Source organism: Colias croceus, chromosome 20 (assembly GCF_905220415.1).
Source record: "Colias croceus chromosome 20, ilColCroc2.1".
NCBI lineage: Eukaryota > Metazoa > Arthropoda > Insecta > Lepidoptera > Pieridae > Colias > Colias croceus.
In genome coordinates, this window is record NC_059556.1 from 3545687 (window position 1) to 3559324 (window position 13638).

The 13638-nt window shown below is 35.6% G+C and overlaps 2 protein-coding genes across 5 annotated transcripts in view; both read right to left on the reverse strand.

Annotated features, from left to right (window-relative positions):
* The window catches only part of LOC123700956 (trithorax group protein osa), a 94347-nt gene that overhangs the window by 40060 nt on the left and 40649 nt on the right, over nt 1-13638 (reverse strand). The window lies entirely within an intron of this gene.
* Nucleotides 7314-8756, reverse strand: LOC123700957. Its single transcript, XM_045648344.1, has one exon. It carries the CDS (start codon nt 8686-8688, stop codon nt 7726-7728), a length of 963 nt encoding a protein of 320 aa, XP_045504300.1. The 5' UTR covers nt 8689-8756; the 3' UTR covers nt 7314-7725.

The window sequence follows — 13638 nt, forward strand, 5'->3', positions numbered from 1 at the left end:
TTGTTTACGATCGGATTCCTGCGCTCCAATTATGCTGCCATTAGTTACATAAGAGCACGTCGTAATTAGACGATTTGTCCTGGGAATGCCGTCTCAAAGCGTTTTGGGGTTTTCTGTAATCCGTAAATAATCTAATCATATGGGGCGGTTCAACGAATGGAGTTAGTGAGCGTCGAGTGTGTGTGTTTCATAATTCATCTTGAGGAATAAAGCGCGAATAAGACGGAAAGTTTTAAAACTAAATGTGGACCGTGAGCGGGCCGAAGGCTACATTTGAAATGTTAAGCGGGCCTCTGACGCCATCTGTCGGCCGCTCGCCGCGGCGCGGACCGGATGCCCGACCAGTTTCGTAGAGACGCCGAGCACCTGCAAACCGCCTGCTTGGGACCTCTAGCGCGAACTCATTTATACGATATATCGAATCGTATGTTTTATTCATTTATATTAGTTTTCCTTCAACTCCCTAGCATCTTCTACTAATCCACAGATACAAAATTTTATAAATTTACTTTCTCTTTTAATTGCATTGTTTAGTTTTTGACATATAAATCATGTAACAGTACAGAAACTAGGCAGAATTAATAAATGTATAGGAGCTCTACATCGTATCGATAGCATGTTGTCAACCAAACTAGATAGACATTAATTGATAGAGACAACGCTCTAAAATAAACCCTTTCTTCAGTTAACATAACAGTTGAATAAGATAAATTCAGAGGCACGGCAGTCGTTATGTATTCGTCGGTGAGAAACAATAAAGTTACGTAAGAGCACGCAAGACGCGTCAATGGCATCGCGACCCTGCCTCCGTTCTCGTAACTGACCCACATTACATACATATTTCAATAATCACATAACATTACTCACACTCGTGTATTTACATTATTATCACCTTAATTGAGCGCTTCTTTAATGAACCGAAATGAGAATTATATATATAGCGTGCGCCCCGTTCGTGGAATAAACATGTTTTATTAATAACTCGGATTTTCCATCATCAAAATGTTTTGAGAATTCTCAGGATAGCAACGAAGTTCCTATTAAGAGATAAAAATAAGAAATGGGTTTTTTCCATTGTTTCTTTATATTATAATAGCATTTCATCTTTTGATAATATTAAAAGTACAAAAACAGATGCATACAGATTGAAGAAAAAAAATATGATAATTAATCATAATTTTGTAATTGTATCTGGTGATAGCGGACTGTAAAAGCATTGATTTACAGAAAGCAAGACTGTCACGCATAACAAAACCTTAATAATTTGGGTGACTGTACATTTGATTTAAACTTGTTATTGTAGCAGTTCCCATTTATGGGGGGGTGTATACCGTTTACTGTATAGGCGCTCTATCATACAGACGGTCTCATAAATTTCACGCTTGGCGAAAACTTTAATTAATTATCCTTGATTAAAGCACTGAATTATGTTTGGTTTTTGTTCATTTTCATAGGAATAACAAATTTATGTAAATAAATTATTTAGTATGGCTATGAGAGCAGATATTTTTAAATTGTTTTTCATTAATATTTAAAAGCAATGCGAAAGTTTTCGAGCACGTTGTTGTTTAATTTAGTCTGACCTACATGGCTAGCTTTATTTTTATGAAATTTACAAGCGTACAAATAGCCATATGGAGTATGAACCTATTTGGCAATTTTTATTCTGTCAATTATCACGGTTGTGAACACGTCGTACAATACACAGTTATAAAGATTCTAAATAATCTAATTTTAACATTCATAACAACACATTTCATAATGTTTTATCGGCTTGAGCATAATAATAATAAACAATAAAATGTAGGATAATGACCTCACTCGATGTAACCGATAATAGAGATAAAAAAAAATTAAAAATTATCGAGATGCCTAGCGACACCGTTACCGAACACGTGACAATATTATTTATAGCGCAGACAAGTGACGAACTCTGAATGAACATTTCTTTTCGTGACGAGAGAAATGGGCGTGTGTGCGTGTCCCGGTGTCAATGTAGGCCACTGTCAAGGTCGAATGTTTAATATAAAGTCTGGCGTCGGGACATTAAAATGGTCGGCCCCTCCCTGAGACCCCCTTATCCCCAAGCTCGGGCGGCGGTCGCAATCGTTGCACTCTTTATTTATTATCTGAAGGCATCCCCCGCTCGGTGAATGCCTCCAGTCTTACGCTACATAGCGCTTATATAAAAATGCACCGAGCACAATAGCGGGCTTATCAAAGTCGGTCGTATCGTAGTGCGAGGGACAAACAGCTGATGCGATAAAATTACAACGTCCCTGACCTATTCCTCATGTGACGAAACACGACGGATGATTACCTAAACTCTTAGGTAGATAAATGTGGGCGTATCTGTTATCGAAGCGGCATAGACAGTTTACGTAATGCTGTTAAATTACGTACGATTGCACTATTTTGTGGCACATAAGTATAGACTATGTAAGCAACGCAAATTGGTTGGAAGATCGATGCGACGCAGAACGTGCACCCGGCAAACTTAGAACTCTCACTTTCGCACAAGAAGGACTCGGTGGCTGCGTTTGAACAAGTTCACAACAAATACGCGGTGCATACAAGTAATACACAACAAATTAGCATTGACATTCACCCACATGCTTTACACACTGCATCGTGAGGTAATTGTTAGAATCGACTTCAAGTAACACTTCTTAGCATATGTTGTAATACATTAATCTATGCAATTCACAATACACAATTCAATAACACGCTATTATAAATTGTGTTATGAAATCACTTTCAGGCATCATTCAAACACGTTAACAATATAAATGTATACCTACACCGGGATTCCCCCTTGGAAATTTGCCAAGAGGAAGAAGTATCTTTTAATCAACACAGCAACAGCGTTAACACTAAATGATATTTTAATTTTGTATGTTTATAAACAACATCTTATACGCCTATAGCCAATTCTTCAGTAATTTCAATATGTAATTCAATCAAAACGAAATGACAAATAGGTCACATTACCTTTATTGAACTTTACCTAGAGGTGAGCTTTAGTTCAAGGAAGTACGTGTTCATTCTTTTCAATTTTCATGTATTTTGTGAAGTTTATGTTTGTGTGTTTATTATTTAGACATAATATATTCTCATATTTTTAAACTTAGACCGGTATTTAGCTAATTGGTGTTGTTTTTAAATAAATATTCCATATATAACTTGTTTACTGAGCATTAGTAAACAAGTTATATGGACTATAATTCTCAGACTACGGATAAAAAATAGCAATCTAATATGCTTCACCTACAGCTAATTTCGAATTGTACCATTACTCTAAAACTATATCCATAGCCCCTAAAAACGATTGGCTCTATAACGCTAATAAATAAATTTCAATAACTTTAAACTTGGACTAATTATAATATTGTCTATTTATCTCTATGTATTTCGCAAACAGTAGCCGGAATTCAAACTGCTCCATTGTCTATACGCAGCAGCTGTCCAAACGCAGGGACCTCTCTCCTCTTTAATAACAAGTGACTATCATCGATACAGTTGCTTCTACGTATATCATCCATAGGCAGTAGGCAGCACGCGCACGAAGAATGCACGTTTGTTAGGCATGAAGTGCGGCTAGGTATGCCGCTCGCCGCCGCGGCCGGCACGAATCTAGCGCGGGGAGCGCCTCATCGCGATGTGATGACATCACCCGTGCAGCGAGGCTCCAACACACGATGATTTCTGTGTATTATTATTATCCGCAAAGTGCACTTCAGCCTTTGTCGTGGCGTTGTTTTGAAGAGTTAAAGACTCTGATATTAGATATACATATATAGTATATACATATCGCAATATCTTCATATTCAATTATAATACGTTAACACCGAGTGTTGTTAAGAGTTTCCAATTAAAAGTCCGCTGACAGTTATACGTTAATATATTATTGTCTGAGCAAAACGGTTATAATTCAAATGATTCCTCGCGAAGCAATTATCAAGTGATGACCAAAATGCCACCCACATACATACATCCGGTCTTTATGCAAAAAGAGAGACAAGCAGGTGTGACATTACTCAGTGTTACTTTGTATAAAAGTCGTCGAAGCTACTGCTCTTGAGACCTGCATTTTATATTTGTTTTTGTGTAATTAACGAAAGTGTTCACGGTATTGTATATTTATAAAAAAGAATTGATGATAACAGTTGAAACTGTGTCAATAATTACTGTAATTTAATATTTTTTTTATTTTATTTATTTTTATTTATCCAATACAATAATACAATTCATTATAACTTAAATTAAACTGGCGCAAACATAATCTCTTTAGAGATTTACCGCGCGCCAGCGCCGTCGACATACAAAATAAAGATACGATAATATTGACAAACAATAATACAACATTATTACATACATTCATTTACAGAACCAACAAAAATATTTCGCAACATCCAAGTACATCCTTTATCCAATGATCGCAGAAAACAACACTCGTGGGTAGAAACAAAAAAGAATGATCTAAGTACGTCTTATCGCAACTGCGGTCTGCACTCCGCACCCACAGGGTGTTGATTTTCGTTTACAGTTAATTAGTTTATAAATTGAATGAAATTTTCTACACAATTATAATACGTCAGTAGATAATGTATGTGTGTATTTATGTATATATACACATATACACACACACATTATGGCGTTAGTCTATATTATACATAATTTTTAAACATGTTCGTAATTATGAATATTTATCAATAATTAATTTTTCATAGTAGTTTTTTAGTTTTATTTTAATATTTTTATTTGTTAGTTTATCTTTGAGTGTTTTAGGTAGTCTATTTATTAAGTTAGGAATTACGTAGTTCAAAGTTCTCTTTCCATAAAGGTTATTATAGCTTGGTAACTGTAGAACTGAGAGGTCCGCCCTACGAACTGAATAATAAGAGTGTTTTATTTTGATGATATTATCTGTAAAAAAGTGTTCTTTTAATAACACTAATTCAACTTGTTCGTGAATAGGTAATATTTTTAGAAAAGAGAATAATTTACTATAGTCGTCATTGTAAGTTGTTTTTAGATTACTTGGCACAATTACTTTTAGGATACGTAGCTGTAGTGAAAAAATACTGTCGAGATGTGTTTTGTATGTTCTCCCATAGCTTGATAGTCCGTATAGTATTATAGACTCCACCAGAGCTTTATAAAGTAACAGTAGCGTTTTGTATGGCACTTTGTATTTGATAAGAGAGAATTTAGCTAATATGGCTCTTAGCTTATCACAAACGTGGTTTATGTGAGCTTTCCAATTTAATCGATCGTCAATGATTAAGCCAAGATATGTGTGATTGCTAACGAGACCTATAGCGTCACATGAGCAAACATGTATAGCGTCGCATTTTTTGGAATGTAGGCAACTATGATTATGAGCTATTAATTTTGGTGAAATTGCACTGCGGTTATGACTTGAACTAACGTACATTAATTTTGTTTTGCAAGCATTGAGTACTAATCCTGCGTCGTGGGACCACCTAATGAGAGTATCAAAATCACTTTGAAGTTTTGTTAGAGCCTCATCTACACTATTACCAGTTGAAACTAGGCACGTATCATCAGCAAACTGATAGATCTCGCACTGTTTTAGTGCATTGGAGAGGCTGTTTACATATGTTAGATAGTGCAGCGGTCCGAGGACCGAGCCCTGTGCCGTGCCTTCCGTAACGTGTACTGGGTAGCTGTCAGCATTGAGGACTCGAACTTGATATGATCTATCTTGGAGATAATTCTCACACCATGTCAAGAGACTTCCTCTAATACCGCTATCATTTAGATTTTTTATCAGTGTGCTGTGCCTTAAGGTGTCAAACGCCTTACTATAGTCAATAAATACGATTAGGACATGCTTTTTACTGTCAAGGTGTTTATAAAGACTATCTGTAAAGGTGGAAAGCAGCTGTGTTGTATTTTTATGCGGTTGAAATCCGTATTGATTTTTTGTTAATATGTTGTTGCGTTCATAAAAACTGTAAATTTGGCTACTAATATACTTTTCTATTATTTTGTCAATAGTAGGTAATATGGTTATTGGTCTATATTTGTCATAATCGTTTCTGTTACCATTTTTATGAATTGGACGAACAATGCCTTTTTTAAGTTCTGTCGGATATTTACCACTTATGATGCTGGTGTTTATTAAATTTGCCAAGGTATTTTTTATTTTCTCACAAAGTAATTTGACGTCAATTGCTCTTATTCTATCCAACCCAGGAGCTTTGTTGCTATTTAATGCTCTAATTATTTTGGCCACTGAATTGGCGTCGGCTCTCTTAAATCGCATGCTTACATTTGCCGAGTGTTCATAGCATGTTTTATCAAGCAATGGTTCTACACATTTCGGGATTATTTGTTTGACACTGTTGTGAAAAGTTGAGGCAAAATTATTTGCAATATCGTTACTTGTTGTTCCTTTCTTAATAAATGCATTACGCAGTATTGAATCAATAGAAGATTTTATTCTACCAGTGAGTTTGTTAAGTATCTCCCACAGCTTTTTTGAATTATTCTTGTTTGAAATGATATTATATTTTGTGTATTTATTTTTTGTTTTATTAATTAATGAATTTACATAATTTCTATATTTATTATATTTTTGTTTAATAATATAATTATTTGTGTTTTTAGTCCACTGTATAAATAGTTTGTCTCTAGTTTCACAAGCTTGTATAACCTTCTTATTAATCCACTCGTTGTTATTTCGTTCTTTATTATTAGTCTTAATTTTAATAGTAAATTCACATTTTTCATAGCTGTTTTTAAATTGATCGTGTATATAGTTATATATATTAATTGGACATGTCATATTGTCCGTACATGTCCAATCTATTTGTTCTAGTAATGTATTTAATTTTTTATTATCTATCATAGTTTTATATTTTGTATCATCCTGTGTACAATCCCCGACGCAAGCGAGCATTACGGCCCGGTGATCCGCTAGTGTCGTACCGATCGCTGCTGTGAATAGATCTTTTGCGTGTGATCGAGTGTAGATGTGATCTATGCATGATTTACTTATTTTATTATTATATGTTTCGATTCTAGTGTAAGCTGTGATCCCACACAAAAGGCCTAGACCATGCATTGTATTATTATATTTATGTTTTATAGGAGTGTCTGATTGCAGATCTATGTTAATATCACCCAGTATATGAAGATCAGTTTTTATAGGGCACTTATTCATTATTAGTCTGTTAAGTTCATCGATAAATAAGTGTTTATTAGTGTTAGGGGGACGATATATTGCACAAATGTTTGTATTATAGTTTGTGTGAGTGGTTATTGTGAATAATACGTTTTCGAAATAATTTGTGTTTACATTGTGTACGTAACATGTATGTTTATTACTTACATATACAATAATACCCCCACCCCTTTTACATTTTCTTAGAGACGTATACATTTGATAGCCGTTTAAGTGATATAAACTACTAATATTATCCGTAATGTTAACCTCAGTAAGTATAATAACATCAATGCGCTTTTGTGCGGATGATATACACTGTTGTAATGTAACAAAGTTTTTAATGACGGATCTTATATTAATGTGGATACACAATAGATTTATAGGCATATTGGGGATGTTGTTTAAAAAATCGTTTATATTTATACAATCGAAGACTTCATAGACATTATCTTGTAAACTATCCATATTATATTATACAATTTTATGATCTGTTGCAAGCGTTAACTACCTATTTAAATACAAAACAAAGTTTAGGATTTACTTTTTGCTATAGCGTGTATGTCCGCCGAGCTTCTAATAATATAAATTTTTGAACTATCATCTTTACGAGCTTTAACGAATCCTTTCTTAAACCATACATACTTGAAATTTAGATTGATTTTTAGTTCTTGCTTAGTTTCCCATAGCAAATTTTTATTCATTTTTGTCATGGCTTCTCTAATAAAAACGGTGTTGTTGTTATTTAGATGGGATGGGCAGACATCTGATACCTTAGTATTGTAGGATCTGGCAGCCGTTAGCCAATCTTCTTGTGCTTTTTCGTTTCTTAATTCCACCATTATATTAGCTGGTTGGTTTTTGCTTTGTAGTCGGCGTGAACTCCTGATACTTTCGACCGGCTGGTTAAGTTTTAGTGCCACCTTTTCTACTAACTTGTTGACAACCTCTGTAGCTTCATGCGGAATGTTTGCGATTTCCACGTATTTTGAGAGTTTTGCTTGTTCAATTTCTTGTAGGCGTTGCTCTAATGCACCGACACGAGTTTCTAGATTATTATTTCGGTTTGTTAGTTCGATGTTCTTCCGCTCTAGTGTTTTAATAGTTTGTTTGAATGTATCCATGCTTTCTACGACTTCATCTAATTTAGCGCTATGAAATTGTAATGCTTCATTTAATTCGCGCATTTCACTTTTTATTGCTTTTTCGACTTCCCTCGTTATGTTACTCAGCAACTTTTTCGCGTTTATCTGTACATGGGTGTCGTCTTCATCGTCGTCTTCGGGAATAATAATAGATGAGTTACGTCTGGGTGACTCGCGCTGACATTCCAAGCAGGTCCATTCTAAACTAGGGGCAGCCTTAAGCGCGGCAATCTGCTTATTAGTTAGACCACTGCATCGGGTGTTAAGATGAACAATTCTTTCACACTTGTTACACTCGCAACCAGGAATTGATTTGGTAACCGTTTTTTTACAAATATCGCACTTAGACATTGCGTTAGCGGGTAGATAGAAATATTTATAGTTGTATAAGGACGTGTATTATGCACGATCGTCTGTCAACGACTTATACTAATATGAAGTGTTTCTTAATTTACTTATCAATTATGTCATTTGTCTTCAACAATCTCATTTGCATTCTCAAATGCACTATACTACACAATAATTGGTTAACAATAGATTTTCCTTATAGCGCAATCAATCAACATACAACTTTGTATCCACTTTGATACAAAATAATTTCCGAGTCAATGCATTGCAACTGTACACCTATTGCCTACAATCTTACATAATTACAATAAGAAAACGTCTTACTTCCTCAACACCTTTGAAACGTACAAAAATAAATAACTATATAATTGCATAAATTAACTATTAAATAATAAATAAACGGATGCACTGTAGTAACAATCGGAGCCGTGATCGATGCCTGTGACACTTGGCTACGTCAGCCGTGGGTCGTGGGGTCAATGTCGCAATTATTACAATAACCGGCTGTATAGGAAATAATTACATTAGCGAACAAATGTAATTGATAGTATTGCGTCTACTAACACGGCTCTTATGTGTTGTGCATTCGAATCGTAATCCGCTTAAGGTTAATAAACGTTTATCAATCTTAATTATGCGCTGATATAATACTCCATTCGGATTATTATTATTGTAGTGTGTATTATGTGTTTCAGGGTCAGTGTGATTGTTTGACACACAAATATTAATGATGGAAACCGCTTCTATATGATATTACACATTATCGTGTTACATGTTTTGTTCGTCAATTCTAACAAACCGCAATAACATCGATTTGGAGAAACGAAGTAAGGAAATTTAAACGGTCTATGCAACTTGTAAGCTTTTGGTATTCTTATGACAGACATCAGACATCTTAAATTCTACTCAAAAACAAGCGATGCTTCTCTTTATTAAACAGTAATCATAAAATTATCATTGTAGCTCATTAGCTTGATTAACTATTAAACTTACTAGTGCTCAAATCGAAGTGCTGCACCGTGCAATCAGCAGCTGCGGCGCAATGCAGTTTCCACGAAGTAAAAGCGCAATACATTGTTTAGTTTATGAATTTTCATAAACAAATGGAGGCGGGGTGGTCTCACACGACCACCCGGCGCTGCGGCCTCGTCCCGGCCTGTGGGGACCGAGGACTATAAACCGTCCCTTTTACGACGCTCACAGCACACACGGGCATTAGAATGAGAGGCATTTTAAAACAATAACGATACGGGGAGGGCCCGCGATAGGATCCTCTTTGATGTCATAAACGGCTCTTGTCAGCTCTATACACTTTACGGACGGGGAAATATGCCTCGCTCCTGTGTCCCCTCAACTTTATTGACTCGGGCAAACCTTATTATCAAATGAGAGACCTGACCCCGAGGTGCTTAATCGTAACGAGGCCTTGTACTTACTGGGTTAATACCAATTAGATATAATAAACAACGTTACACTTATCTACTTTCTCTATTTTCTTGCTTAGACAAGTCTTTACGGTGTCGTTAAATTTTATTATTTCATAAGCCAATAATTTTGCTTCAAATATATTATAAAGAAAACATTTTTCGGACAATCACCCAAGTTAAAAATTACCTATTTGTAAAAGGAAATTACCGTTTGCGGAGTCTGAACAAAAATCCTACATAAGAAGAAAATCACAGTCAATCTCTCTATATTTCATCAAAATACAGACTAAGGGCCATTGTAGATATATTATCCTTATCTATTCCTTATAAAATTGTATGTTGATACTGCTAGCATATTTTTTTTTGGCGAACATGATAGGTGTGTAGTTTCAGAGATACAATTTGATACCTGCCACGAAGGATAACCCTATTTTTTTTTATTCAGTGTAATTTTATACATTTATTTTTTCTCTCTATGGATACACGATATGCATAAAAAGTCTTTATCCTTGTATAATAATCTTTCAGTTTCAGGCTTTAGTTTAGAAATTAGGTCCGCATTGAAAAGTAACAAAAGTTATTTTGATAACACACATCACGACGTCTAATTAAAATCGTAAATTAATTTGTATAAATCCTTAATGATAAAAGTGACCAAATACATTTATATCATAATGTGTACCAGGATAAACAAAACAAATTGCTTTCAAACCATATGAATATAAATTTCGAAACGCACACATTTATCTCGACAATTACCCGTGAATTTTTCGACGCGTCCACATTTCACCGGCATTAATATCCGTCCATAATGCATACCAAGAAACGAGTTGGTCAATTTGGTGCATACGCATGGGCCATCAAGAAACGGTCCGTACGCTTGCGGGACACCAGCTCGTTACCGGCTATACAACGTTTTTAAAGCGCGATTAAACCGCCCACTCTCGCGGCCTACACGCACGTAATTGGGGTAAATCTTTGAATTACGAACGTACCGCATGAGCCCTTTATTGCTCCGTGTCGGTCGCTTATTATTACGTAATCGCCATTCGAACTCCAATTAGCGAGCACAACATGCATTTGAAACACTCGTTCATCATTTACAATTGAAATGTTTGACAAATTACAAGTTCGATTCGAAATTAATAAACGGCGATGCTTTATTCGCAATAGTGCACGCTAAAATAACATGAAAATGCTTTATCTGTTTTGCGAGTTCAATTATTAAAATGCAAGTATAACGAGTGCCCGACCGCATTACGTTCGCGTTCGGCCTCGCGGCGCATTATCGAAATCGGACCGCAATAATTACATTCAAGCTGAATGCGGCCGGCCACTCCATCCATCTGTCCGAGCGGCTGACTAAAAAATATATGTGACCCGCGATAAATTGCTATCAGCGCCATTATTCGTCGGTGAAAAGGCTGCAATTGTGGACCTCTCTCTTTTGAATTAAACGTGAAACACGTTCGCTAAGCCAAATTAATGAACGTAATATCTATAATGTATTTAACGAGTGGAAGCGGAAGAGTGGTCGCAGCAGAACTTAAAGAATAAATAAATGTATGTGGGTCTCGCTCCGGGCGCAGTTGGGACGAGCATTATGCAGCGCCCTCGCTTTATACAATTACAAAGCGAGTTCTATTTGTAATTTCGTACCGGGGGACTGGGAAAGAAAAGTAAAAGTAAACACAATTTGTAGATACGCTGTACTCAATGCATATGCATTTTTAACAAATACAAATCGTAGGTCATTAATAAATGAATAGGGAATCAAACTCGTCATTATCGACTACTATTGTCTATTATGTTGTACTTAATTAAGCGTAAGTGGGTAAGAGTTTAAGCGGACGTTAGAGCTATTATTATAACAAAGTTTAACTAATAATTTTAAGACTTTCCTTTCCCGTCGTAAAAAAACAAGTCGAACAAGAAACATTCGCATGTTATAATTTACGTCAGATAAAGTTGACACCGAGGTCAGCACAAACACTGACAATTTTATAGCCATAATCGCGCTTGTATACACGTTTTATTCACGAAATCACAAGCAAATAAGCATTTATATACAAATATGAAATAATATATATGGGCACGTACTCCTTTATGATTCAATAAGATACCTACATTCTGATATGGACTCTGCATCGTTGCAATCGACACATCTTAAAACTTATAAGTCTCCATTTATGAGAGACAGGTTTATTAATCGTGACAATATCTACGTTGATAAATCATTGCAGCGCAGCCTAGGTACGATCACAATATTCAATAGAACGTTAGTCACGTACATCGGGCACACGATCGCGTGTATTCGACATTAGTGCCTTTTGTATCGCGGCCGTGTCGTGCGAGCGCGCGTTTGATACACTGAAAACTGTAAACGTGAAATCGTTCGTCTCCGCAAACAATGTTCAATTTTTTTTTCCTCTAGTTAAAATGTATACACGTTTTGTTTTTCGCATGCGAACGCACGTCGCCCGACGGCTGATTACGTCGTACAATGGCAGCGTCATTCATTTGACTCTACCCCACTCAATCTCGTTTATTATGAACGTGCAGCGAACGGGTTGGCTCGCCTTTCTCATTTTACATTTGCACATTTTGTTACACAAAATTCTTTTATGTCAATGTGTAAGTTTTACGACACGTAAGCCCGTGAGGAGGGTGGGTTACGGCCGTTTTTCCTCTTTTAAATTCACGTCTAAAAGCTCTCGCAGGTTACTTTTATACTTTTGGTAAACTGTGTCAGTTTCACGCGTTTATAACATCAAACTTAACCCAGCACTCGTCACCTCATAGGCTGAATTTTCCCCAATGTTTCCAAAATACAGTAACATTCTTTACTTAAAGTTCTAAGTTTTGTGTTGATATAAATGCAATATAACGTTATGTATTTAAAAAAAGTTATAACGCACTATTAGCTCTACCACAAAATAGATTTCCTTTAACAAAACACAATTAGATTAAACGTCTGTTAAATAACATTACGAACATATTCAAAGACCTCATAACGGCGTTCCTACCGGCGGTAAATTATTGCTTGACAAAAAAAAACACAAGCTCCTGTCATTTCAATCAAGTATAAGAGATCTGGAGAAATGAAATAATTTAAACATTTCCAAGCTGCTCAGGGTGCAGTCGTGACATTAATGAATAGCATTGTAGGGACATTCTCAAAGAGTCCCCCGTTTCTAGGCCGAGTAATATTTTCCTTTGAGCCGTCATTCACTCGACGTTGCGTAAATAAATAACCCAAATCAGAACCCCTTCTAGCTTGTTACTTGCTATGAATTTCCTCTTTAAATTATCATCCTCATTGTGATTCTAAACGCTATGTTAATATGTCTAACGTGTTTGAATTAAGAATTCGAAGTCTTAAAAATACAACACATAATTTTAAGCACCCTAACGTCCTGCTATGCAAAACTAGATTTATATCTTGTTTACATTTGAGTATCTTTTATATGTTATTGAGTATATCATTGTGTAACTTTCCACTATCAAGATATTAATATGAGAAAAA

What these genes read in the sequence shown, in the direction of transcription:
- LOC123700957 (XM_045648344.1), bottom strand. Translation starts at nt 8,688, where the DNA reads ATGTCTAAGTGCGATATTTGTAAAAAAACGGTTACCAAATCAATTCCT.